General features: G+C 42.0%; 1 protein-coding gene across 8 annotated transcripts in view; it reads left to right on the top strand.

Moving 5' to 3' along the window:
- Nucleotides 1-25,832, top strand: part of DTNB (dystrobrevin beta) — a 148,892-nt gene that overhangs the window by 74,608 nt on the left and 48,452 nt on the right. For all 8 annotated transcript variants that reach the window (XM_015566381.1, XM_015566384.1, XM_006767508.2 and 5 more), the window contains one exon: nt 17,109-17,186. In XM_015566381.1, the coding sequence (XP_015421867.1) occupies nt 17,109-17,186 (78 nt within the window). The remainder of the gene's footprint in view (nt 1-17,108; nt 17,187-25,832) is intronic.

A 25,832-nucleotide genomic window follows, 5' to 3' on the forward strand; every position in this document is an offset into this window, starting at 1 on the left:
CTCTTTTATTCTTAAATGTCAAACCTGTCTACATATTTCTACCAAATTAATCTTCTTGAATCACTGCCTTTGTCATATTACTTCCCTGTTCAAAACTCTACAAAACTTCACTACCTGTGGAATTAAGGAGGCACTCCTCTTGCTGGAATTCAAGGCTCTGTGTAACCGGACCCACCTTACTTTTTGAATCTTATCTTCTGCTGCTGAATTTATGTGGTACAAAGCCTCTGCTCTGGTTGGACCTACCTCCTTTCTTCCCTTTAAAACCTTTTTATCCCTTCCTGCCCCTCTGAGCTAGCTCATGATGTCTAGCCCAACTGCCCCTTTTCCTGAATGCTCTTCTTGCCTCTTTTAGACTCCACCTTTTGTGTATCCACAAGCCAGGCTTAGATTCTGTTCTATCCATAAAACCTTCAAAACCTAGCCGCTAACTCACATGGATCCCTCCTTCCCTTCCCTGCGTTCCTTGAGCTCTGGTTGGTTTGTCAGTCATCTGGGCACCCAGTGAAAGGCTGTCTCCTTCTGTAAGGACTTGTTAAGTACGTATTGGACCTGGACATCCTGAAGATGCCCTTTGCGACATCAGCTTCTTAAGGCCTGGGACTGTGTGTTCTCAGTGCCTGGCATATTCTGGGTATTTGTGGGACTAATCTCTACTGACATGGAGCACAGTGGTAAATTCTAGTTGAATTACATTAAATTTGGCGATTTTCATGTAGTCCCTCTTTTCAAGGTCACATTATAGGACCTTGTTTATTTGATATGACTTTGCTGATCTTACTAAAGCATTGAAAGGCATTCAAAGAGAGGTCATTCACATTGTAAAAACTGTATTTTTTCAAAATGAGCTTTTGGGGCAAAATTCTTGTGTTACAACTTAAAAATATCCTAGAGCTCAAGATGAGGTCAAAATAAGGCAGCTTTTCCTTTGGTAAAGTAACCTTTCCCTTTTGTCTTACTTTCAATCAGACTCAATGATTTTAATGTCTCCACCCTACCTCCTCCTGACACAATGACTTAAGTAGATGTTTTATCAACTGTTTTGGCCAGTAATGAATTCAATGAGAGCTGAAAAATGCCCTCAACCAGATCACAACAAACAATATGCATTTACTAGTTATACTCACTGATGAGATAATGTCTGGATTTTAGCATGGAACTCACTCTTTTATCTAGAAGTAAGGGTGAAGATATTTACATTTAGAAATATAAACGTTGCAAGTAATTAAATAAGATGATTACCTTGCAAAACCATTATTTCTGTAATAAGAGAGGCCTGCTAACTCTGCCCTCCTCTATTCCCCAGTCCAAGATTTAGTTGGAAGGGTAACGTGGGGACAAGGACACATATGTAATCTCTTAATCAATAAAAAATATATTTAAAAAAAATAGACAATGAGAAAAAAAATTGATTTCAGAGAGGAAGGGAGAGGGAGAGAGAGAGAGAAACATCAGTGATGAGAGCAAATCATCGATCTGCTGCCTCCTGTATGCCCCACACTGGGGATCAAGCCCACAACCCAAGCATGTGCCCTGACCAGGAGACTGTGACCTCCTGGTTCATAGGCCGACACTCAACCACTGAGCCACACTGGCCAGGGAGAAAAACATTCTTGTTAAGAGCTTCTCCATAGAGTTTCTTAAGATGAATATTTAACGTCTTCATTTTGGGAAGTTGGTTAAGCTGTGATTGATGTTGTCTGTGTGAGCTCAGCCCTTCTGAGAGCTTAAAAATATAAAACTGGTAGAAAATGGAAGGATAAAAATCTTGCTGGCAGATTGGATGTGGAATATTAGAGAAAAAGAGAAGTCAGTTTAGCCTGAACGGCTAGAAGGATAGAGATGGGGAAATCTATAGTTTGGGTAGAATGAGAGCTCCATTTTGGACCTGTTGAGTTTGTTTGTTTGTTTGTTTGTTTGTTTTTGTTTCATGCTCACATATAAGTCTGGAAGGCATTCATGGGACATGTGTGGCTTGGAAATACTGGCAACTTAGAGGTGATGTTTAGATAGAGAAAACATGGAAGGATCAAACTCTGTTACTTAGCGTCTTACTTCTTTAAGTGATTGTTCAGTTAATTGATTTCAGTTGTTTCCCTAATATTCACATAAGACTTTCAGGGGGTATTTGATGTTTTCGGATATTATTGAATATCCTGATAGAGCTGAGATTTCTTTTTCGGCCCAAGTATCTGAACAATTTTTCTAAACATTCTCTGTATGTTTAAAAAGATTCTAAGATTATTGAGTGCAGTGTTCCCTATATTCCCATTAGATCAAGCTTATTAATTATGTGTGTAGCAAAGATTAAATTCAATTTTAAAAATAAAAATGCATTAAGTGATTATAGATGAAAATGCCAGCTGCCTTCATATAACGGGAGAAGCGTGTGGTAAGTTCTCCACTGAGAGCATTAGGTACAGAGGCATTGTTTGGACAGAAATGACCATGATATCCTCTAGAGAACTGAGTGGTGACTCAGAGAACCTTTAGTTATGATAAAGACAGTGATGACAAAGATGCATTTAAAGAGTTCGGATGACACTGAGTCATGAAAGTGAAAAAAGTTATATTTTTAATTTATTGCAGGGGTGGGGAACCCTTTTCTCCCAAGGGCCACTTGGGTATTTATAACAACATTAGTGGGCCATACAAAATTATCAACTTAAAAATTAGCCTGCTGTGTTTGGTCAGACATTTAACTAACTCACCCGAAGGTCTCGGCAGGGCCAGACCAAATGATTTCGTGGGCCTACGACCCCCGATTTATTGTGATCTTAAATGTTATAAGTAGCAATGAAGGAAGGAAGGAAATAGGATAAATATAAGTACAAGTGGCCGCAAGCTTTTATATATTCTTTTCTTTTTAAAAATACCAGGGGAAGCAACCCCAAATATAAGGTGATTTCTTCCCCAAGAAAGGATCTCCAAAAATGAACTTGCTCATGTCAGCTTAAATGAAGCAAGTCAGATGGAGGTGCACTGGGGTAAGTTAAATGAAAAAGTACTAGTGGATCCAAGAGTTCACCATCTTTGACATGAAAAATACCCTAGACCCCTTCTAATACATCATCAAAGTCGCTTTCAGCTTACAGTTCACAGCAGCATCCGTTAGCTTTCTGTGACTGCGTCCATTTGTTATTTTCCCCAACTTGAAGTGGGGACAGGAGAAACAGTGAAGAGTGGAGAAGCTGTGAGAGGAGCTGTCAGCTGTACTTCTGCTCTGAGCGTTCCAGTGCTGCAGTGAGAACAGAGGCACGGGTGCGGAATGGAGCTCCAGGAGTGGCAGGAATACCGTTAGGTCAGTGGTTCTCAACCTTCCTAATGCCACGACCCTTTAATACAGTCCCTCATGTGGTGACCCCCAATTTCATTGTTACAAATTGAACATAATTAAAGCATAGTGCTTCATCACAAAAACAATATGTAATTATATATGTGTTTTTCGATGGTCTTAGGCGACCCCTGTGAAAGGGTCGTTCAACCCCCCCAAAGGGGTCGCGACCCACAGGTTGAGAACCCGCTGGGTTATATAGTTGCTGTAAAAGTCTTCAGAATCTATTGATCAATTCTTGCACAGTGTTTAGACTGAGAAACTTTTTCAGAGCCATTAATTTCAGATATTAGGGATTTCTGTGTCGCTAGAGAGAGTAATGGAGAATTTATAAATAGCTCTGCACCTTTTAACACATAGCAAAATAGACTCCTTTGAAAGGTTTGTAGTAAGTTTGAAATCAGGAAGTATGTATCCTCCAGTTTTGTTCTCTGAAGATTGTTTTGGATGTTCTGTGTGTCTTGCATTTCCGTATGGATTTAGGATCAACTTGTCAAGTTCTTGCATTTCTGTATGGATTTAGGATCAACTTGTCAAGTTCTGCAAAAAAGCTATAATTTTATAGGGATTGCAGGGAATCTGTAGATCAGTTTGGGAAATTACCACTATTTCAATAATATTAAGTCTTCCATTCCATGAACATAGGATGTGCTTCCACTTATTTAGGCCTTTAATTTTTTTCAGTGATGTTTTATAATTTTCAGTGTACAAATCTTGCATTTTCCTGATTGGATTTATTTCTAAGCATTTTATTCTTTTTGATGCTATTATAAATGAAATTGTTTTCTTAACTTTATTTTCAGATTGTTCATTGCTAGTGAGTAGAAATACAACTGTTTTGTTAATATTGCCCTTGTGTCTTGCAGCTTTGTTGAACTTGCTTATTAGCTCTAGGGTTTTCTCTGTATGCATTCACATCACCTGTAAATAGATATAGTTTTGCTTCCTTTACAATTTGGATGTCTTTTATTTCTTTTTCTTGACTAATTGTTAGCCACCCTCACTACTGAAATTTGGCTGGATTTAAAGTCTAGCAAAAGTTGTTTTCTGTTCATTCTTTGAAGATATTAGCCTCTGTTTGTTTTCTCTTCATTCTTTGAAGATATTATTCCTCTATTATCTTGTAACCAATTTGCTAATAACAATCTGATTCTCCTTCCTTTCTGTTGAATTTCTCATATTTTGCTGGTAACTTTTAGGATCCTGTATAATAAAAGGGTAGTATGTAAATTGACCGAACGGCAGTGGAATGACCAGAATGCCTGCGGCCCCTCCCCTAGCCAGCTCCCCCCGCCACATTGAGCCCCCCGCCCCTGATCGGGAGTGGGGCTGGCAAACTGCCTGTGGCCCCTTGCCCCAGCTGGCCTCACCCACAGCCCCTCGCCCCAGCTGGCCCACCCCTGATGGTCAGGTGGGCTGGCTGGACCCCACCAGTGCACAAATTCGTGCATCGGGCCTCTAATTTTCTTTATAACACTGGTAATCTGAATTTTTACTATAATCTGTCTGGATGTGAGCTTTTTTGTTGTTCTGTTTAGTTTGTTTTAACACGCAGAAGACTCTTACTCTGTGTAGGCTCATGTCATTCATCAGCTCTGAAATATTCTCAGCCATTATCTGTTTCAGATACCATTGCCTTTTCTCCAATCCCTTTGGTCTCTCTGGAACTCTGAGACATAAACTTTCAAACACAGTTTAGCTCTCAAGTGTCTTAACTAAAAAAAAATAAAATAAAAATAAAAAGCACTATCAGTCTTTAATTGTATTTAGTCTTATATTCAGCATATCTCTAAGTTTTAAAAATCTCAATAATTATAATTTTCATTTTTTCAATCCCTAGTTATTTTTCAGAACATTGTATGGATGCTAGTCTGTCCTTTAGGTGCCTGAGGATATTAGGTATACTCATTTTAAAGAGTTTTTTAGATGCTCTGTTTTCCCTGGGTGTTTGGGGGTATGTGTTTAAGTCCCAGCCTCTCCAGAGGCGGCCCTGGTGTTTGGTTCATGGCAGCTCAGCACGGCCCTGGACGCCACGATGGCTCCTTGTCTGTTTTCTTCCTTGGGGTGCGGGGATAAATACTTCCTTATTTTATTAGGCTTAAAGAGAGTTCAGCCTTTTTGTTTTAGTTCTAGCTGTGCCTGCTTCAGCTTATTTTTATAACTTTAAATCATTTTTCTCTACACAGGAGGGTGAGCTCTTAGCATGTGCTCAGTCTGCCTCCTTGAACCAGAAGTTCCTCAACCGCTCCTCCAACTGATTTAAAATTCACTGTCATAGCACTGTCTCCAAAGGTCTCTGTGGGGCCTTTTTTTTCAGAGACTTTGATATACATTCAATGAAATGGTGTGTGGTTTTTTATTCCCTTGGCAAACTTCCTAATGTGTTAGAGCATTTAAAATTACTCGTAGATTCTTTTGGTCTAGAAATGAAATGCCACGACTGATTTTACAGGCATACTTGGCCTGATGCATTTGGTCCGTATGAGAAGTACTGCTGCTGTCATGTGTCCAGGTATATTCCTGAGAATATTATTCAGCCATCATTACCCCTCCTACTCAAGAACTTTGGCCACCCCAAATGGCCTGTTAGCTCTCTTCCTTAGAATTCCTTGCTAGGACTTCTTTTCCATTTAAAATTCAGTTCAGGTGAGCCCTTCCCCAGTTTGCACTTTTAAATAGATTGGAATGGAAAATAAATTCATAAAATCTCATTACTGAATCAATAATGGCTGAGCACCCACTGCGTGCCGTTACGATGTAGGTACACATGTGAACACAGTGGTGGAACAAACCCATGGGCTCTGCCATCATGAAGCTCACAGCCTCTTGAGTGAGACCAGTTAAAAGGCAAACACTAGATATATGTAATTGCAAATTGTGAAAGGGCATTAAAAGGAAAGAACCAGGTATGATGCGTAAGGGCGGCAGAGACTGCTAATGTAAACGCTGTGGTGAGGAAAGGTGTTCTCAGGCTCGCCGAAGCAGCAGTGGGCATGGTGCTTGTGAAGTTGTGTGCGGAGCAGACACGGAGAGGAGGCTGGGCCTGATCTGCCTGCTCTCCTCTGTGGTTACTGAAGCAATTCGTGGAATCCTTTGATGCCCGGGGAACAACATGTGAAAACCACTGTTCTAGAACCAGCCCTCTTCCTTTCACAGGTCAGTGTAGCTGAGGCACAAAGGGCTTCTTTGTCCAGGTCCCGTAACCTGCTTAGTAGCAGGATTGGAACAGGACCCCGATTCTCCCAACGGGTGTTCTTCCCGCTCTCCGCTGCCTCTTCGTCCCCTGTGATGTGCTTTCATTATAAAAGGGAGGTATTTTAGTCTCAAGTGTCCTGTAGGGTTTTTCCCCGTGAATTAATGTTGTCCACTATTGTTGACGTTGCCCTTCACATTCTGTGCTCTGCTCCCCCCTCAATATCCTTGGAGTTTGTCGCCTTGAAAGATATTATCCCGCCGCTATTTTGTTTTTACTGTATTTCCAATGTCATATGAATCAACTCTTTCATTTTCTGCCAAGCATCCGAACACCTGCATCTATTTTATTCTGCATCTTTTTATCATTGATGTCAACGTGTTTATATTAACCAGTTAGCTGTCTGATTGGTTGGGTTGTCTTTTTCACCTCTCATTTATCTAAGCAAATGGTAGAATTCTTTTGCAGACCCTTGGGTTGTTAGTCTGGGTTTCATTTAGACTTCCCTATTTTTAGTGTAAATATTTAGATATCCTTTGCCTTTTTGGTTTTGTTTTGTTTTACTGTGGCAGAAAAGCCCAAGGGCCTGTGTTTGAACAGAGTCGCATATTTGCCCAGAACACTGGGAAAGTATAAGGAAGTAGTGAACATTAAGACGGAGTGGTAAACTGAGGCTGTAGTGTTTAGGCAGTGACCACAGAGAGGAAGTTAGTCTTACTTTGGGAGACTGGTAGAGAATTGATGGTTTGGGGCACAATGGTGACATATGAGAGCCATGCTTAGAAAAGTAATTGTGGCCGTGAGAAATCAGACCAGTAACAATGGAAAGGTTCTCTGGACTAATGGAAAACGTGCAATATTTGCTGCACTAGCGGAAGGCAGGCTGAAATGTGTTAATGGCAGTGGAGCTGGAGACCAGGAGCAGATAGATTTAAGTGCTACTGAGTAGATCCTATATAATAAAAGCCTAATATGCTAAGTGTCTGGTTGTCCAGTGGGCCGTTCAACCAATCAAAACGTAATATGCTAATGATATGCTAAGGCCACTCAACCACTCGCTAAGATGTGCACTGACCACCAGGGGGCAGACAGTCAACTGGTCGACCAGTGGCTATGACATGCACTGACCACCAGGAGGAAGACACTGCGATTGGTAGGTTAGCTTGCTGCTGGGGTCTGGTTGATCGGGACTGAGCAAGACAGGCTGGACACGCCCTGGAGCCCTCCCGTGGACCCCTCCCCAGCTGGCCAACCAGTGGGGCCCCGTGGCCTGGCCTGCACCTTCTCGCAATCTGGGACCCCTTGGGGGACATCAGAGCCGGTTTCAGCCTGATCCCACAGGCCAGGCCCAGGGATCCCACTGGTGCACGAATTTGTGCACTGGGCCTCTATGAAATTGATAAGAGGTCACAAGATGACTCTGAGTATCGGGCATTCTCATCCTGTGGATGCCCTGTTAGAGGTGTCCCTGAAATCCCACTCAGCAGGGCACACTGTCTAGCTGTCTGTTTCAGCCACCCCCTGGTGAACTGCCTTTATGAATTAAGGAGCTCTTTGCATCAAAGGGGTAGGCACCCACCACTGCCCTATTTTTTTTTCCTCACTCTGCTTGCATTTCCACTAACTCCTCTTCAACAACAAAAAAAATCAAGCCTTACTACTCCTCCCTACGACCCCGTCGCTACCTACCTGGCAGACACAGTAGTGCGGGTGCTTTCTTATCAAGCAGTTGCCAATTAGGAGAAGCCCTGGGAGAGGAGGTGGGGGTGCTCCCTAACGTCCCCACCAGAATGGAGTTGCTGTCCCGGTAAATTGGGCCACTGGATTCTATTGCAAGAGGGTGTGTTTCGTGTTTAAGCTTCTGAGGAGAGGTACCTGCTCTGCTTGCTGCATCTGCCTTCCTGTAACGGCGGCCTTCGACCGCGTGACGGGCCGGCCGACGGAGGGCAGACGTGTGTTGCCTTCTAACCAGTCGTTCCCTTGTACCCGCTCTTTCCCACAATGCTCTGTAGGATCAGCTAACTCACAGAGAAGATTCTTCGTCATGCGATTGTTCTGTTTCCTTAGAGACAATAGCAGTGTGATGCATTAGAGGCCAGAGCCATAGAGAAAGAAGCAGCACTTGCTACAGAATGTAAAGGTTTGGTAGCTTTTCCGCCTTCATGTTTTTACTGCTTGAGCTGCTGGGCTAATGATGATGGTGTTTGTTTTTTTGGTAGGATTCTAGAGCCTCTGGAATTTCTCAGGCAATTATTTTAAAAGGGGAAAGTCCACTGTGTCTTTTTCTGTGTGGCTAATTGTATGGAACACGAGCGTCAGCTTGTTTTCTCTAATAATGTGTTTGTTTCCATTTTTTAAAAAAAAACAAACAAGTTTCAGTCCTGACCATATAAACGGCTCAGAAAATGACACTGCATCATTCATTTCATTGACCTCTCCGTGAGCAGTACTTATTGAAATATTTACGTTGTCATCTTTTCTCTTCTTTCTAGAAACACAGGAGTCAGTGTCAATATAAAGTATTGACAACTTCCTCTCTAAGTTTAACGAGCAAGGAGAACAAAGGGATTATTCATCATGGAAAGGCTCTTAAAATAAAATAGTACATTCCTGTTGACTTTTATGTTTTTGTAAGGCCCTTTGCCTATTTTTCAGTATTATAATATTAAACTGAATGATGCTACTAAATAATTTGCAAATAATTGTCTCCTTTACAATTCTATCCTTTTTCAGAGCTAGAGTGAGATGCCTGGGTTCCTCTAGGTCAGCGGTTCTCAACCTGTGGGTCGCGACCCCTTTGGCGGTCGAACGACTCTTTCACAGGGGTCACCTAAGACCATCCTGCATATCAGATATTTACATTATGATTCATACCAGTAGCAACATGACAGTGATGAAGTAGCAACGAAAATAATTTTATGGTTGCGTCACAACATGAGGAACTGTATTTAAAGGGCCAGAAGGTTGAGAACCACTGCTCTAGGTGCTGTTTGATGGGGAAATTTCTACATAAGAATGCGATTGTGGTGAACCTTTCCTTCCAGAGAAATATTTCATTATAAGTCTATACCACAAATGGCTCTTAAACTAGAAGAAGCAGGAAGTGAGGCATGTCTGCCTATTAATAGGTCTTTTTTACATTAATGAGTTAATTGCCATGTGATTAGTAGTTCCTTTTGGAATTTTTAAATCTTTTCTGTCGATTAATACATTGTAAATGGCCAATAAAGTAAAATGTACTTCCTTGGAAGTCTGATAAACCTCATTGTCAATATGTAACACAGTGTTAGTACCTACATTTACAGTACTATTTTGTTATTTTCTTTACCTTATGGTTTTCCAAAAGGCAGTTTTGTTTGCCTGTTTGTTTAATTTTTTGGCTTTGTCCAATAACCGTGAACCTAATGGAGTAACAGGAAATGGTTGGTCTGATACACAGGAATAAATAAAGCAAAACATCACACGACTCACGGAGGATAGAAATGATCCACAGTTGTCGTAACTCTTGTCCAGAGGCTGGGTGTCTCTTGAGAGACTAATAGAATTATGTAGATTAAAGGGAATTTAGAATCTGCCCTCTGTGATAGTTCACCAGAGCTACAGTGTGCCATTATGACAGAGCCATCTCAATCCCATGCATCTTCATCATAATGGAATAATTAGATAATCTGGCTTTCTTATCAGATCGTATAGAGCTTCAATGTCGGGACCTGTGACTGGGTTTACAGGCTACTAATTTTGGAGGGAAGTGACTAAGAAGAGAGAAACCTTTGTTCTGAAGCTGTGTTCACCCGGCTGGTCTCCAGCAGAGGTCCAGCAGGGCCTGGATCCCACTCTCTCTCTGCAGCCTTTCTCCTGGGAACAGTACCCTCTTCTTTGGAGACTGGGCCCTCCCTCAGCCCTAACCATGTTTTGCTAAGAGGACTGCCAACCACAGTAGCGGGCCCTCTGTCCACCGGAGTGGGCCCATGACTCCAGGCAGATCTGAGTGTGTTCTGGCAACTTCAGATTGGAATGAGGAAGAGGTACCTTCCTGCATGGTGAAGCTGCAGTGTGTCGGGCAGAAGCTGTTTCTTGCTAAAGGTATAAAGCTGTGAGATCTGCATAGACTCTAACCCAAAATGAGATCTCAGCAAAAGTAACAGCCAATGTCAATGTCCTGGTGACATTCCAGGGGCCTGGAAGCCCGCTGCACCTCACCTTTCATGAAGCTTAGTTGTGAATTTAATTATGATACCAAGTAAATTCCTCCCCTCCCCCAGGCTTGTTCAAGTTAGACTTGAAGCCAGTGGTTCTAAAGTGGGCAGTGGTTCTCAAACTTGAGAATTTACTCTTCCCTGAACACTCCGATCTGAAAAATTTGGATAATAGAGATGCCTGGGTTAGGATGGTGAGTCTGTGGACTTGATCTATTCAGTAGCTTTAGAGCCAGATAAAAGTGGACTGGTTCTGCCACTTACTAGCTTTGTGACCTTGATCATGTTAATTGTCCTCTTTGACCTTCATTTCTTTATTTGTAAAACTAGAGACCCAGTACACGAATTTGTGCACCGGTAGGGTCCCTCGGCCTGGCCTGCAGAATCAGGCCGAAACCAGCTCTCTGACATCCCCCAAAGGGTCCCGGATTGCAAGAGGGTGCAGGCCAGGCGGAGGGACCCCACTAGTGCATGATCGGGGCTGGGTAGGGCTGTGGGGGGTTGGCCAGCTGGGGAAGGACCACAGAAGGGCTCCAGGGCATGTCTGGCCTGTCTCACTCAGTCCTGATCGGCTGCACCCCAGCAGCAAGGTAACCTACTGGTCGCAGCATCTGCCTCCTGGTGGTCAGTGCATGTCATAGCAACTGGTCGACCGGCCGACCTAGCTCAATGCTAATGCAGTGCTCATATTCAACAGATGTTAGTGTATTACTCCTTTCCCCCAACCCTCTTCAGTGTTTTGAAAGTAAAAATATGTGCGAAGTACTCTGCAAACCTTGTACAACAGACCTTGGAGGTATTGAGGTTTTGGTTCTAGATCACTGCAATAAAGCAAGTATCACAATAAAGCGAGTTGTAATCTTTTTGCTGGTGGAGGGTCTTGCCTTCAATTTTTAAAAAATGCAGCATTTGTGAAGTGCAATAAAACAAAGTACAGTAAAACAAGGTATGCCTCTAACTGTTAACTTCTTAGGGCTTTTTCAGATTCTTTTATTTTACTGGTCTTTGGTTCATTTTTTGAAATAATTAAGTTGTAATCTGTGCTATAATTTTATACATTTTTATTGTAAATGATAATTGTTAAGTCAGATTTGGCCTAAAAACTGTAATATGTTAAGCCAAAGCTTAAATGCTTATTGTCTAGATGACTGATGCTTTTGAGGACTAATTGTATTAAAAACTTCTTGTGGGCAGGGACAATCTTCAACTTGTTTTTGTTTTTCTCAAAGCCCCTAACAATACTAGGCATGGATTTTTGTCTGTGTGCTGATCAAGACCTTATTTATCTAAATGGAGTTTATAGTAATAAGAAGGGCTTTATAAACATACTTGAAATTTCAGGAGCCATTTCTCTGATAAGAGAGGAGAGAAAGAGCGCAACTTTGGCAAATCTATGAAGAAGGACATTCAGGATAAGTTCCTAGTTGATTTGAAAGCAGGGGCTTAGAAGAAGCAAAAGAACAATTTGTTTGAAAGATGTGGAAGACCTAAGTAGTTTAATAGGTAAAAGAATGAAGTTGTGTACAGTGTGGGTTTTGACTTTGTCTTAAAGTATGGTGAGATCTGCTACATAACCTTAAAGATGAGAAAGGTATGATCAAAGTAAGTAGGGAAGGTAATTTCAGAAGCCAGACAGGTATCTAGGATTGAAGACAAAATAAAAATAGTTGGCTGCAAAAATCTTAAGTGATTAAATGTATTTAACTAAAATGATTAAGTACCTCATTGTAAAGCATTGTTGTGGGCAATACAGAAAAGGAATCAAATAACTGAAAGCATTGGGCATAATAAAACCTTTCCCCCTTTTATACTAACAGTAATAAACAGACCAAAACATCTGGTAAAGAGTTCCCAAGCGTGTGATTGGCAGCTGTCAAGGTAAAAGAGAATTGCAGAATCTTAACCTCTACAAAAAAAAAAAAATAGTCTGGGAAGAAGAGCAGGATAATGAGCAAATAACTTTAAAAGTATAGGATAGGGCCTGGCCGGTGTGCCTCAGTGGTTGAATGTCAACTTATGAACCAGGAGGTCATGGTTTGATTCCCAGTCAGGTCACATGGCCAGGTTGTGGGCTCAGTCCCCTGTAGCAGGTGTGCAGGAGGCAGCCGGTAGGTGGTTCTCTCTCATCATTGATGCTCCTATCTCTCTCTCCCTTCCTCTCCCATCCTCTCTGAAAACAATACACACACACACACACACACACACACACACACACACACATACATATTAAAAGTGTAGGGTAGGGGTATCTGCCCATCTGGATGACTTTTTACAGAAGAGGTTTGTCCAAGGGCTTATGGAAAAGTGACAATCCTCACAGGTGCCCAGGATCTCACCTTTCCACTCAGCCTTCAGCGCTGGCTTTGTTCGTGTCGCCCTTTATTCACTTACAATTTTTAAGTAGAAATTTTGTTGAAACAACAACAATATTACACTTTCACATTCTTGGTTAACCACAGAGTTTTATCCAGAAAGTGTTTGCCCCGGATCTAAGTCAATGTAGAAAGCCAACACAAGGAATTACACTCTGTTGGTCCTGTGTCACACTTTTTAAAAAAATCAGCTGGCTGATAAAATAGATAATTTTTTCTTTAAAATTACATATTTTGTTAGGCTGCAGTGAGGAATCTAAAAGATCTTTGAAATTAAGATTTGATTTTAAAGACACTGTAATAAATTAGGGAGGTGTACTGGAAGGAAACAATTTATTCTAGGTTGTCTAGTTTTCCTTGGGGCAGCCTAAAGGTGGTTAAGAATGGGAGTTCTGCAAGCAAAGGGTTTGAGTTCACATAGGCCTTTATAGTACAGTTCTAATGAAGTGATAGGGGAAAGAATAAATCACACAAAAACTATACTCTGGGACTATTATTTTGCCTTCCTAGCAACAACTTTACAAGAACTATGATCTAACATCACGCTATTGCTATTAATTTATGGACAAAACAGTCTTAAGTAAGTTTTTCCAAAAGTGCAGCAGTCCAAGGTAGTTGAGACACTACACCGTAACAATCAAGAACAGGCTCAAGAGCCATCTTGCTTGGGTTCAAGTCCTACTTCAGCCACGGTTCTGGTTGTAACTACAGGTACATTACTTCTCTCCATGCCTTAGTGTCTCCATCTGTAAAATAAAGATGAGAATAGTATCCACCTTATTGGTGGTTGTGAGGTTTGAGTGGACCATGGGAAATGTTTGGACCGAGTCTGGCACATATTTAACACCCAGCCAGTATTGCTGTTGTTATGAGAGACACTCTCCACTCTGGATTCCATTACTAAGTCACAGATGGAAACTTGCCACGGCTGCAAATACTACAACTATACCTACCAAATATAACAACTAATAACGTCACTATTCTACTCTCAGAGAATAGTCTCGCCAAAGCTAAATATAACAGAAGATCACTTCTTACACACTCTATACACAGTCAGCGTGGTGCTGACTCACGATCAACAGGTATTTCTTGAAAGCCTGCTCCATATGCAGGTACTCGAAATACAGTAAAGAAATCACATAAATTTCTTAGTCTAGTAATGGAGATCATGTAGAGTGATTTGAAATGTTTTCTTTATTTGAGAAAGAGAGAAGGGAGGAAAAACATTTTTCAAAGAGAAGTGGTCTGTAATTTTAACAAATTACCTGTACAATTAAAACGCTTTTATGTTGTTTCTTGTATGCTTTTTAAAAAATATTTTTAAATTTATTTTTAGAGAGAAAGGAAGAGAGAGGGATAGAGAGAGAGAAACATCGATGAGAGAGAAACATCATCAGTCGGCCCCTACTGAGGATCAAGCCCACAACCCAGACACGTGCCCTCCCCGGGAATTGAACCGGTGACCTCTTGGTTCCTGGGTCCATGCTCAACCGCTGAGCTACACTGGCTGGGCTGTATATCTTTTTTTTAAAGGTGTATTTTCACTTTGCTCATTTATGTAATTGAAATCTTAATTTTATGAATTGGTGTGTAGATTGTTAATTCTTGCTTTGTCATATTTGTTGAAAGAGTTCCCCAAATTTGTATTTTTTCCCTATCCTGATTTTTTTAATACTTCAAATGAATTGGTCTTTTCCTTCCTAATTTTTCTATCAATTTTGAGCTTAGAACATCCTCTCTATTCATAAACCCATATTTTTTGTCCTAATTTATATAATTTAGCATTTACATTAGCTCTTTAACACCCTGGAAATATGTTTTTCTTCCTGGGGTGAGGTGATCCTCCTTTGCTAAGACCTTCACCAAAGGAAAATATCGAATATCTGGTGACACGTTGAAGTTTTTCAATAGGTTTCGGATGTTAAAGAAGATGAACAGGACTGATCCGATGAGTGGTGTCAGTTCTGCTCTGTAAGTTTCTGTCTTCACACCTGGAAGCGTTGTTTTCAGCTCTGCCTTACAGGAACTGTGAAGACTTTTTAAAGCAGAAGTCATTTTGGTGTATTAATCCCCTAAGACAACATCTGAGCTGTTGACTTTCACGGTGAATTATGGGTCTAGTGGTAGATATTGTAGTAAAGATCCCCTTTATGTTTTCAAATGTCTCTTTCATCTTGGACTGCAAACACATACCCATTTCCTTATCAAATATGCTAGAAGTTCAGAAGGGGTATGACATTTGGGGCAGTTAACGAGTAGTTTACAGCTTACATTATTGTCTGGTTTTGAATATTAGAAAAGAGGCTTTCATATGTGTGCTGTCACATAATAATTGGACATGGTATTTGCCAAGAGATAGAGATGATTATTAAAGACTTTGGAGACATCAGATCAAACAAAATGCTACCGATCATGATATTTTATCACATGGATCCATGTATAGGAATTACATTTTTTTCTATTGTCATTTTTTTCTCTGAGAATGTCAGAAAGGAAATTGAATACAGTATCTTCAACACCGAAACACATGCTGTAACTGCATTAGTTTTGAAAGCAACATGAACACGTCCTTATCTTATTTTGGAAATGGGTTGCTAATAATAATATATCAGAGGAGCAAAGTCCATTCTGTTTCCAGGACCGAATGCCTCTGGTGCCCTCAGGAATGAAAAGCTATGATGCTTTCTTTCTTCCTTAGGAATTATCTCCTTGTTCCATTTGGACAGTTAAGAGAACCACTGGCAAAAATGTGAACTTAGGACTAAAATTAACCCAATCTCTGCGTTCATTTCCATTATTAGTCAACCTAAAACAATTGATTTATTATAACTCAGCAAAGCCAATAGTGTTAATAGGCAGGAAAGTTTGGTGGGGGGGAGTGCATATCTGTCTGGAAGACAGGTAGTAAGATAAGTAATGCGATGCGAAGTCTAGCTATAACGGCGTACTTTAATTCTGCATGTCTGACAGATGGCCCTGTCATACACAGGGAGGAACGTGTAACAGTGAGCATAGTGCTGGGATTTAAAAACCAAGAGGCCCAAATCTGTTCCCTGCAAATTACTTTCTATCTTTGATCCTCTTCATTAAATGGGAAATTATTTAAAAGATTTCCCTACCCAGAAATGAGATTGGTTTTTTAAAAAGGAAGTGGATAGATAGATGTAGAGATCTATCCATCCATTCCTCTTAGCCTTTCCTCTCGGTTCCTTGGCTCTACCTAAAGAATTTCACCGGAGACTTTATTAGAAAGTACTGTGCGTTGTAGCCAGTGTGGCTCATTGAATAGAGCACCGGCCTGTGGACTGAAGGGTCTCAGGTTCATACCAGTCAAGAGCACATGCCCAGGTTATGAGCTCGATCCCCAGTGGGGCGTGCAGGAGGCAGCTGATCAATGATTCTCTTTCATCATTGGTGTTTCTACCTCTCCCTCTCCCTTCCTCTCTGACATACGTATGTATGAAAGTACTGTGAAATCTATAAAACAATAAAAGTTCTGTTCCCTTAATATTTACCAAGACTTGCTAAGTATAACCTCTACAAAAACATTTTACACAGTTAACTCAGCTCTTAAAGGTAGGAGAAACCAGGAGATAGTTACCAAAATACCTAAGTATAAGAGAAGGATTTTGCTGCTTTACTTTCCTGTTTTCGATGGGCAAATCTCTCTAAAAGAACTTCTTTCCATTTCAGAGAGGAAGTAAGAGATTTCCCACGAGGAATATTTAGCAATAGCCATGGCTCCAAAGGCAAGAAACCCTTTGTAGCTGCACCTGACCGGGAGGTGCGCCCCTTGGTGCATCGGAGCTCTGTGTCCTCCGGCTTCTCTGCGAGAACCTTCTGGTTGAATTGACTGCGGGCTGGGATATTGATTGACTTCTGCCCCCACCCCCGTGGGTCCCACTGTGCTTATCAGGAATGGCAGTCGGTTCTCTCGCCCTTATCATTCTTTCACTTGTTCTTCCCAGTCACGTTGGTAATTATTAATATAATGTCAATGTCTTTTCTTTCAGCCCTCCTCGCCCTCTGTCCAACATGAATGACACCATGGTCAGCCACATGTCCTCCGGAGCGCCCACTCCCACCAAGAGGTATGTGTCACGGCTTGCGCTTCACTTGCCACTCAGATTTGGGACAGGCTCTGGCCTGGGAAGCAGAGGATCCCACAGGGCAGAGCGGACTGGCTTGCTCTCTCCTCCTTTCACCGTCTTTTAATATTATTTTCCACTTTTTACTTATTTATTTGCTTACTAACTCATACATATAGCAGCTGAAGGAGTCTGCTTTGAATGGTGCCTTGAGGTGGAAACTCTGCATTTGTGACAAGCAGCGAACATAGTGTCAAAACAAATGAGGCATGTTTGAGATCTTTTTTTTAAACATTAAACAACATTTTGATAATCATGAATTTCAACACTTTTGCACTTGAGTTGAGAGTCAGAGATGGATTCTGTGTCCTGATTAGACTGTGTTAATTAAATTAATCCCTTATTTTCTCCTAAGTCATTCTGTACATGATTCATAAACATTTAAATTGAAACGCATGAGTCCCTCTCTTAGTCATACAAGCAGTTTCCTTTAGGGACCGTCAAGGAACTAGAGCTGTGTGTCTCCTTTCTCTTCTTAATTTTCTCCAAAATTCTCTTAGGCAGCACTGAAAAGAATGTAAGATGCTTGCTTTCTATTTGATGTAAGCTGTTTCTTGACCTGAGCGATGCAGAAACTCCCTCAGGGGCATAGCCATTAAAGAATTCTTTCTAACAGTCATCACTCCGAAAGGAAAAAAACAACAACAAAGGCATTCCGACCCACTCTCAAACTCCTCCCCGAAGAAAACCACATGTACTGATTGCTTTGGAGTAATTCAGCTGTAGAAATGTCATCTGGTTAATAATACTTAGACTTAATGTATAATATGCAGCAGGTCCTCGAATGGCATCATTTCGTTCAGTGTCATTTCCTCATAACATTGATGAAATGCTGTGGGAACTTGTCTTGTTTATGTCAATCAGCCTACAGTAAAATTGGTTTCATTATACATAGTTTCCCCACAGTTGCAAGAACCACAATGTTAAGTAAGGACTTACTGTATAATACTTTAGATCAACTATGTTTGTTCCCATTGGCCATAACTCCTAGGGCACGGTTTCCCAGATTTGACCGTTGGGAAGAATCACCAAGGCCCCTTATTAAAAATACAACCATCTGGGACTACGTCTCAGGACCTCGGACCAACGGATCCTGAGAGTCTGAGAAGCTATATTTTTAACAAGTATTCCAGGTTATTCTTTGATCAGGCAAGTATGGAAAATAGCCTTAGGAAGAAGCTAAGTAGGAAACCCTATGGCTACCCAGGAATAGAGGATTTAGGATTTAATAATCAGAGTGACCTGATAATACAGAGTTATTCTCATGGAGACTCAAGACCAGGTAAGAGTGCTTGCCCAGAGTCTTGCTGAAATACTTCTAGCAGGGGAATAGGCAAACCACTTCTTTTGGGCAGAGTTGAATGGTACAGTGTTCGTTCTAGAATAGCCGTGGGCAAACTACGGCCCGCAGGCCGGATCCGGCCCGTTTGAAATGAATAAAACTAAAAAAAAAAGACCGTACCCTTTTATGTAATGATGTTTACTTTGAATTTATATTAGTTCACACAAACACTCCATCCATGCTTTTGTTCCGGCCCTCCGGTCCAGTTTAAGAACCCATTGTGGCCCTCGAGTCAAAAAGTTTGCCCACCCCTGTTCTAGAACATAAGCGCTCGCTCTCTCTCTCTCTCTCTTTCTCTCTCTCTTTCTCTCTCCTTTCGCCTCAGCAAAATGAGAAAGTTCTAATGATTTCCTATATATCACTGTGTTAATAGTTAACATTACTGTATCCTTAGAGATTTAAGAGAATATATCTCATATTATGTGTTCCTACTCCAGTAAAAGGGAAAAGAAAGGCACAAACCCACAAAGGCAGAAAGGGAAGGGCGGACGTGTCCAGGGCCACAAAAGCCACGGAAACGCCACCAGGTGCCCTGCACCTCTTGCCTCTCTCGGTCTTCCTTCGCTCCTCCTGCCGAACAGCTACTTCTCAACACTGACGCTTCACACACACATCCCTGGCATTGTCACTTGTGACGCTTCACACACACGTCCCTGGCATTGTCGCTTGTAGGGCTGCGTGTCTCCCGTGGATGAGAAAACTCCAAGGATTGTATTACCCCCCATCCTGTGTGTGTATATGATGGGTTACACCGTTAAGAACAGATGAGAGTGATCCTGGGAAGGAGAAATAATGGAGGTTGTTGGCAGACCACCATTTTGCTACCCAGCACACAGATGTGTGCAAAAGTATGTCCATGCCCACATACACACACCCACACACGCTTCTATTTCCGGAGTTTTCCTTCTTCACATAATACAGCTTTCCATATACATCTGCAAACGCACGCACGCCTTTCCAGGGAGTCTTACCGCCTCCTGCAGACAGGATGGGTCCCAGAAACCTGGGTTATGTCCGTTCGTCCAGGTCAAGTCTAGATGTGTCCTTCTGTGATTCATTAACCTTTTCTACCGTGGATTGAATGCTACATTTTAAGCACCCAGACATCCAGTGTACAAAAGTAGAAATCTGAAAATAGGACAATTGTAATTTAAGGAAGGGGGCAAATGGAATTAACAGAAGCAGCATGTTAAGCCACATTCGCCTGTGTTTCTTCTTGGAATGCCACCAAAATGACAGTCAAGACTTTTTAAAGCAAAAACCCACAAGAACAAAGAAAAATGAATGAGGAGACTATAGCAACAACATTCTGGAACCAGCGAAGCCGATGGGTGAGTGGTCACTGATCTTACAAACTGGAAAAGTCTAAAGCCTCAGCGGATGGTGAGAGGAGCCCGGAAGAGTCCGTTGTGGGGATTAGGCTCCAAAAGGGGACGAGAGGACTGTTTGTATCAGAAACACCCAGAGCCCCGGATTGTCTCCATGACGGGGCAGCCTCCCTACCCACCCTGCCAAAGCGTTGAGGTTTATGTTTGGAGTTTCTGGAGCAGTGCAACTCCCATAAAACCCTAGATGTCTTCATTATCTCACCCGTGGTGGGCTGAGGCAGCAGGCTTTCAGACAACCTCCCTGCAACATCATACCGAAGACTTAAAGAAATCACCGCTACACCCAGTTGTTGGCACATGAACCAAATCCCAGGATCCCAGGGATGATAGTTATTCCAAGTTGAAAACTCCCCAAGAAAGTTCTGTTTGGTCCGTCTTGGATCATGTTACCTACCCAAGGGTTTTCCAAAATAGGTGGGGGTCAGTTCTCCAAAAGAGGGCGTCTGCTGTCCCCGGAGAAGGTAGATGTACTGAGGCACACAGCTATGGGCTTCCTTTTCTAATCGTTTCTGAAAAGAAATTGTGTGTGTAAGTATATTATGTCATATCTCCGTTTGCACCGGCTTAATTCAAGAGACCCTTTTCCTCCCACCTCATTTTCATCTCTCTCAAGGGTTAAATCCTGCTTGCTGTTCCGTTCGGTTTATGAAGATGTATTGTGTTGGGACATGATACCATCTTTGGGTGGGAACAGGTAAATATTAGAGTCACTAACTCTAAATAGTTACCGATTGCTATGAATCTTAAGAAAAGGCAAGATATTATCAGTTAGAACTTCTTTGACTTACATACTTTACAAGAAGGAAAAGCAGTTCTTAAAGGCCAGAAGATCTCACAGTAAAAATATTACATCTAAGCTGTAGAAACATGACCAAATTAAGAGATGAGCCCTAACCGGTTTGGCTCAGTGGATAGTGTCAGCCTGCGGACTGAAGGGTCCTAGCCAGGTTCGATTCCGGTCAAGGGCATGTACCTGGGTTGCGGCACATCCCCGGTGGGGGATGTGCAGGAGGCGGCTGATCGATGTTTCTCTCTCATCGATGTTTCTGACTCTCTGTCTCTCTCCCTTCCTCGAGCCAAACCGGTTTCGGCTAAAATAAAATATATTTTTTAAAAAGAGAGTTGAGTTGCTCTATAATAGTATTAAAATGGCTTTCTGACCAGGTGCCAGATAAAGAGTTCATCTTATTATCTATGAATATTGTAACGTGACAAAAGCCACAATCTGCTGTATTTTTAGGCTGAGAACAAAAGAGGTGCTGGGGACACTGGGAAAGGAGGCAAAATAAAATCGGTCGCGCCAGCAGCTCGCCATTCGTGGAGTCGCGCCACTGATTCTCGTCCTTCCTGTGAATTAAGGAAACGGGGTTTGGTTGAAAAGCACCGTCATGAGGGCCCTGCCTGGTCATGAAACAGCTAGCTTGTGTGAATTCGTGAAATTCTCTCCAAGGCAACACAGGAATTATTTTTTTCAATCTTTTTTTGAAAGACAGAAAAGCAGAGTAATTGAAAATTAACACATAATCTTATGGACCTGCAGGGTCCTCCGTGCTGGCAGATTTCCAAAGCCCATCTGATAGCCTGGGCAGACCTCCAATTTTTAACTGCTCGGGGTTGAGATTAAATTCCATTTCCATTCAAGCATTTAAGGCAAACCCTTCAGCAGTTCTAACTCAGGTTAGTACAAACAAAAACGTTGTACATATATACACATATATATTATACATACAGCATACATATATATATTAATATTTTATCAAAAAAGAAAAGAGTTTGAATTCAAATCGTTTGAAGTAGACCAATTACAAATGAGTTATTACAAAGAGAACTTCCACTCTGGTCATGGTGGAGCCAGAAGCTAGATGTATTGTGTTGGGACATGATACCATCTTTGGGTGGGAACAGGTAAATATTAGAGTCACTAACTCTGAATAGTTACCAATTGCTATGAATCCTAAGAAAAGGCAAGATATTATCAGTTTGACTCTTCCACAGTAATCTTCCACTGAAAACAGGTCTGAACATAACAACTCTTTTCAGAAATTAGACAGTAAGTAAGGAAGGGCTGATCTCTGAGGGATGAGAAGCAAATGAGATCACTATGATTGTCCCAGCCTCCAGCTGAGAGGCGTTTGCCCAGCTCCAGTGCAGGGTACAAGGCAATCTTGCTGAGAATAAGGGGACCAAGGTTAGAGTTAGGGGAGGCAGGGGCTCACGGAGCAGCTTGCCAGTGAGGAGAAAGTGTGCTGAGAACTAGCTCCATAGATCTGCAGAGAGGACCCTTGAGCCTTTGGCTGAAAGCTAAGCTGTATTTGCAGAGCATGAGATTTCACTAGCCCAGCAAAGAGCACTACCTGGGAAAGAACAGCCCCTGGGTTCATTTGAAAGTGGGACAGCTACCTGAGCTTGTACAGTTAAGTTTCAACCAGCCAGAGTAGAGAGACATCGTTGGATGCCTGGGACATTCAGTAAAGACCCCAGGAAGGCCACCCCTTAGGATGAGGGCAACAATAGCCCTAGATAACGGTTAATCTGGATCTGCACTAACGAAACTTCAATCCAAGCCTCAGAAAGGATCCATCTGTCCACAAGTAAATTGACTGATAACCAGATTCCTTAAAGGAAGACACCAAAATCCAGACATTCAACAACAGGATGTTCACCATGTCCATCATCCAGTAAAAGATGACATAGGGCCCTAGCTGGTTTGGCTCACTGGATAGAGCGTCGATCTGGGGACTGAAGGGTCCCAGATTCGATTCCGGTCCGGTCAAGGGCATGTACCTTGGTTGCAGGCACATCCCCAGTAGGGGGTGTGCAGGAGGCAGCTGATCGATGCTTCTCTCTCATCGATGTTTCTAATTCTCTATCCCTCTCCCTTGCTCTCTATAAAAAATCAATAAAATATACTTTAAAAAAAAGATGACATAAGAAGGAGCAGGAAAGTGTGGCCTGTAATCAGGAGAAAATTAGTCAGTATAAAAAGCCAGAAACAACAGAAATTATGCAATTAGCAGATACGGACTTTAAAACATCCACGATAAATACCAAAACATGTTAAGGAAAATAGGAACATATACAAGAGAAAAGTGGGAGACATAAAAAAGAACCAACTGTAGATGTAATGATAACTTTCTACTTTAATTTAAAATTTTTAAATTAAAAAACAACTTCTAGAGTTGAAAAGAGTGATACCTTGTATGAAAAATTCAATGGGTGGACTTAACAGACCAGAATGCAGAAGAAAAGTCCACTGAACTTAAACTATCCAGGATGAAGTACAGAGAGGAAGAAAGTTGAAAAACAAACAGGATGTCATTGACTTGTGGAACAGTATCAAGCAGTCTAACAGAGAGGGGACAGACAAATTATTTTAGGAAATAATTATTTTTCCAATTTTTCTAATAAAATTTTAAAAATATGAAAATTATAAACCCACATGTATAAGAAGCTAACAATAAACAGGATAAACAGAAAACCATACCAAGTCAGATCACAATCAAGTTGCTAAAAACCAGTGATAAAGAGAAAATATTAGAAGCCGCTAGAGCCTGGCCAGTGTGTCTCAGTGGTTGAGCATCAACCTATGAACCAGAAGATCCCGGTTCAATTCCCGGTCAGAGCCCATGCCCTGTTCGTGGATGTGCAAGAGGCAGCCAATCAATGATTCTCTCTCATCGATATTTCTCTCCCTCCTTTTCCCTTCCTCTCTCTGAAATAAATAAAAACATTAAAAACAAACAAAAACAACAACACAAAACAGAAAAGGGGAACAAAGGTGAGATTTTTCAGCAACTGCTCATTGAAAACAATGTAAGCTGGAAGAAAATGGAGTGGTGTCTGAAAGTACTGGGAACACTTATTTTGTTCCTTGCAGGTTTACTAGCTTTATCACTGACAAGGTCTAGAGGCAGTGACAAGCCAGGGACAGTGAGTGCCCTGGAGCCCTGGTTGTGGTCTCTACGCCCTCTTCCCAGGAAAGGGCACCTGGAGTCCTGGGAAGAGCAGTGGAGTTCAAGTGGGGGCAGGACCTATTCAAGATGAGACCAGGCAAGGAAACCAGTAAGGTCTAATGGACATGACAGAAAAGCACAGGGGCCTCTTCACAGGCTCCCACTGGGCAAAGATAGGATAATTTTATCAACAAAAAGATTATTGCAGTGGATTGAAGCACATCCGATACATGCAAATCCATGCATTCATATGATATTAAAAAACAAAAGTCCTTGGTAACAATTGGAGTTTGCTAGGGTGCTAACTAGCTCATTATTCTGAATTGTGTTAAGTAATATATCAACCATTTGTTTTACCTTCCCTGAATGAACAGTATTTCAAGATAAACAAATAGAGGAAAGTTGTTCCATAAATACAGAAAAATCAATATATCACAACCCCTAATAAAATAATGAATCTAAGAGGAAGCAAAATGGCAGCATAGGTAAACACCTGAACTTGCTGCCACGCACAACCACATTAAAACTACAACTAAAAGACAAAACGGATATCCTCCAGAACCCCGGGAAGGCTGGCTGAGTGGAAATTCTAAAACTAAAAGGAAAGAGAAAAGCGCATTGAGTCTGGCAGGAGGTGCAGAGGTATGGAAGTGTGGAGGTACGGAGGCGCACTAACGGGCTGGCAGCTGGGTATGCTGGTGTCTTTTTCAATTGGGAGGGAGAAACAAGCTCCCGACTACTCTGAACTCCAGTTCCGGGTGGGAATCTGGGGACCCAGACTCATACGGAGAGAAACTGGACTGTCTGGCATCAGGCCAGAACATGAGGGTGGCTTTCTCGCAGAGGTGCTTGCAGCAGTCATTGTTCCTGCACGGGGCCGAGGGACACAGAGACCCGGGACCTCTTCGAGGCAGAGCAGACTGGCAGCCATTGAGGTTTGCTCTGCCCTGATGATTCCCTGAGACCCCGCCTCACCCAATTTACAACCCCACCCAAGCTGTGCGCAGAAGCTTTTGCACACGAATGGCTTGGCCTTCCTCCACCTAAAAACCTGTCAAACTATAGCTGGGTCAGAGAACCCAGATCTTCCAAAAGAAGGCCTAAGGCTGGTCAGCCGCCTGCATTACTTCACAGCTGCGCCTCATATGGGGACCTCCAAACCCCAAACAAAGAGGAGGAATCTGCAGATTTCTCTGTAGCTCCTGCTGGGTGGCCTCAGGCAGTGGCTGACTTTGCACCTCCTTGGAGAGTCAAGTGCCAGTCTACCCAGTGGTCAGATTGGGACCATCCAGATTAGAACTCCTCAGATCCATAAGAGACACACTCAGAGGGCAGACTTAGTGAGCACCAAAGCCCCACTGAAGCAAGTCCTGCCCCATAAGGATGTCTCCACCACAGAAGTTCTCCCATTGTAGACACAGCTTGTCCTCACAGCTAGTTGGCCTGGAGGTCAATTCCTCCCAGTGATACCAACAGCAATCAAGACTTAACCACAACAAGACTGTGCACACAGCCCAGAAAGGGGTGCACCAACAGTGACCACCCCAGGTAATTGGGGAGGCTGAGCCACTGGGCCCTATAGGACACCTAGCACACAAAGCCACTCTATCAACATAGGAAGCAGCCAAAATGTGGAGACAAAGAAACAGGTCACAAATGAAAGAAATGGAGGAAAGCAAACTACTGGATATAGAGTTCAAAACCACAGTTATAAGGTTACTCAAAAATCTTCTAGAAACCTCCAAGGAACTTAGTGAGACTTTCAAGGATCTTAGTGAGAATGCCAAAAAAATGGAAAAGGACCAGTCAGAAATTAAGTATACATTGACTGAAATAAAGAATAATATACAGGGATTCTACAGTAGACTAGAGAATCCTGAGAATCAAGTCAAAGATTTGCACTATG

Source organism: Myotis davidii, unplaced genomic scaffold, assembly GCF_000327345.1.
Source record: "Myotis davidii unplaced genomic scaffold, ASM32734v1 scaffold238, whole genome shotgun sequence".
Taxonomy (NCBI): domain Eukaryota; kingdom Metazoa; phylum Chordata; class Mammalia; order Chiroptera; family Vespertilionidae; genus Myotis; species Myotis davidii.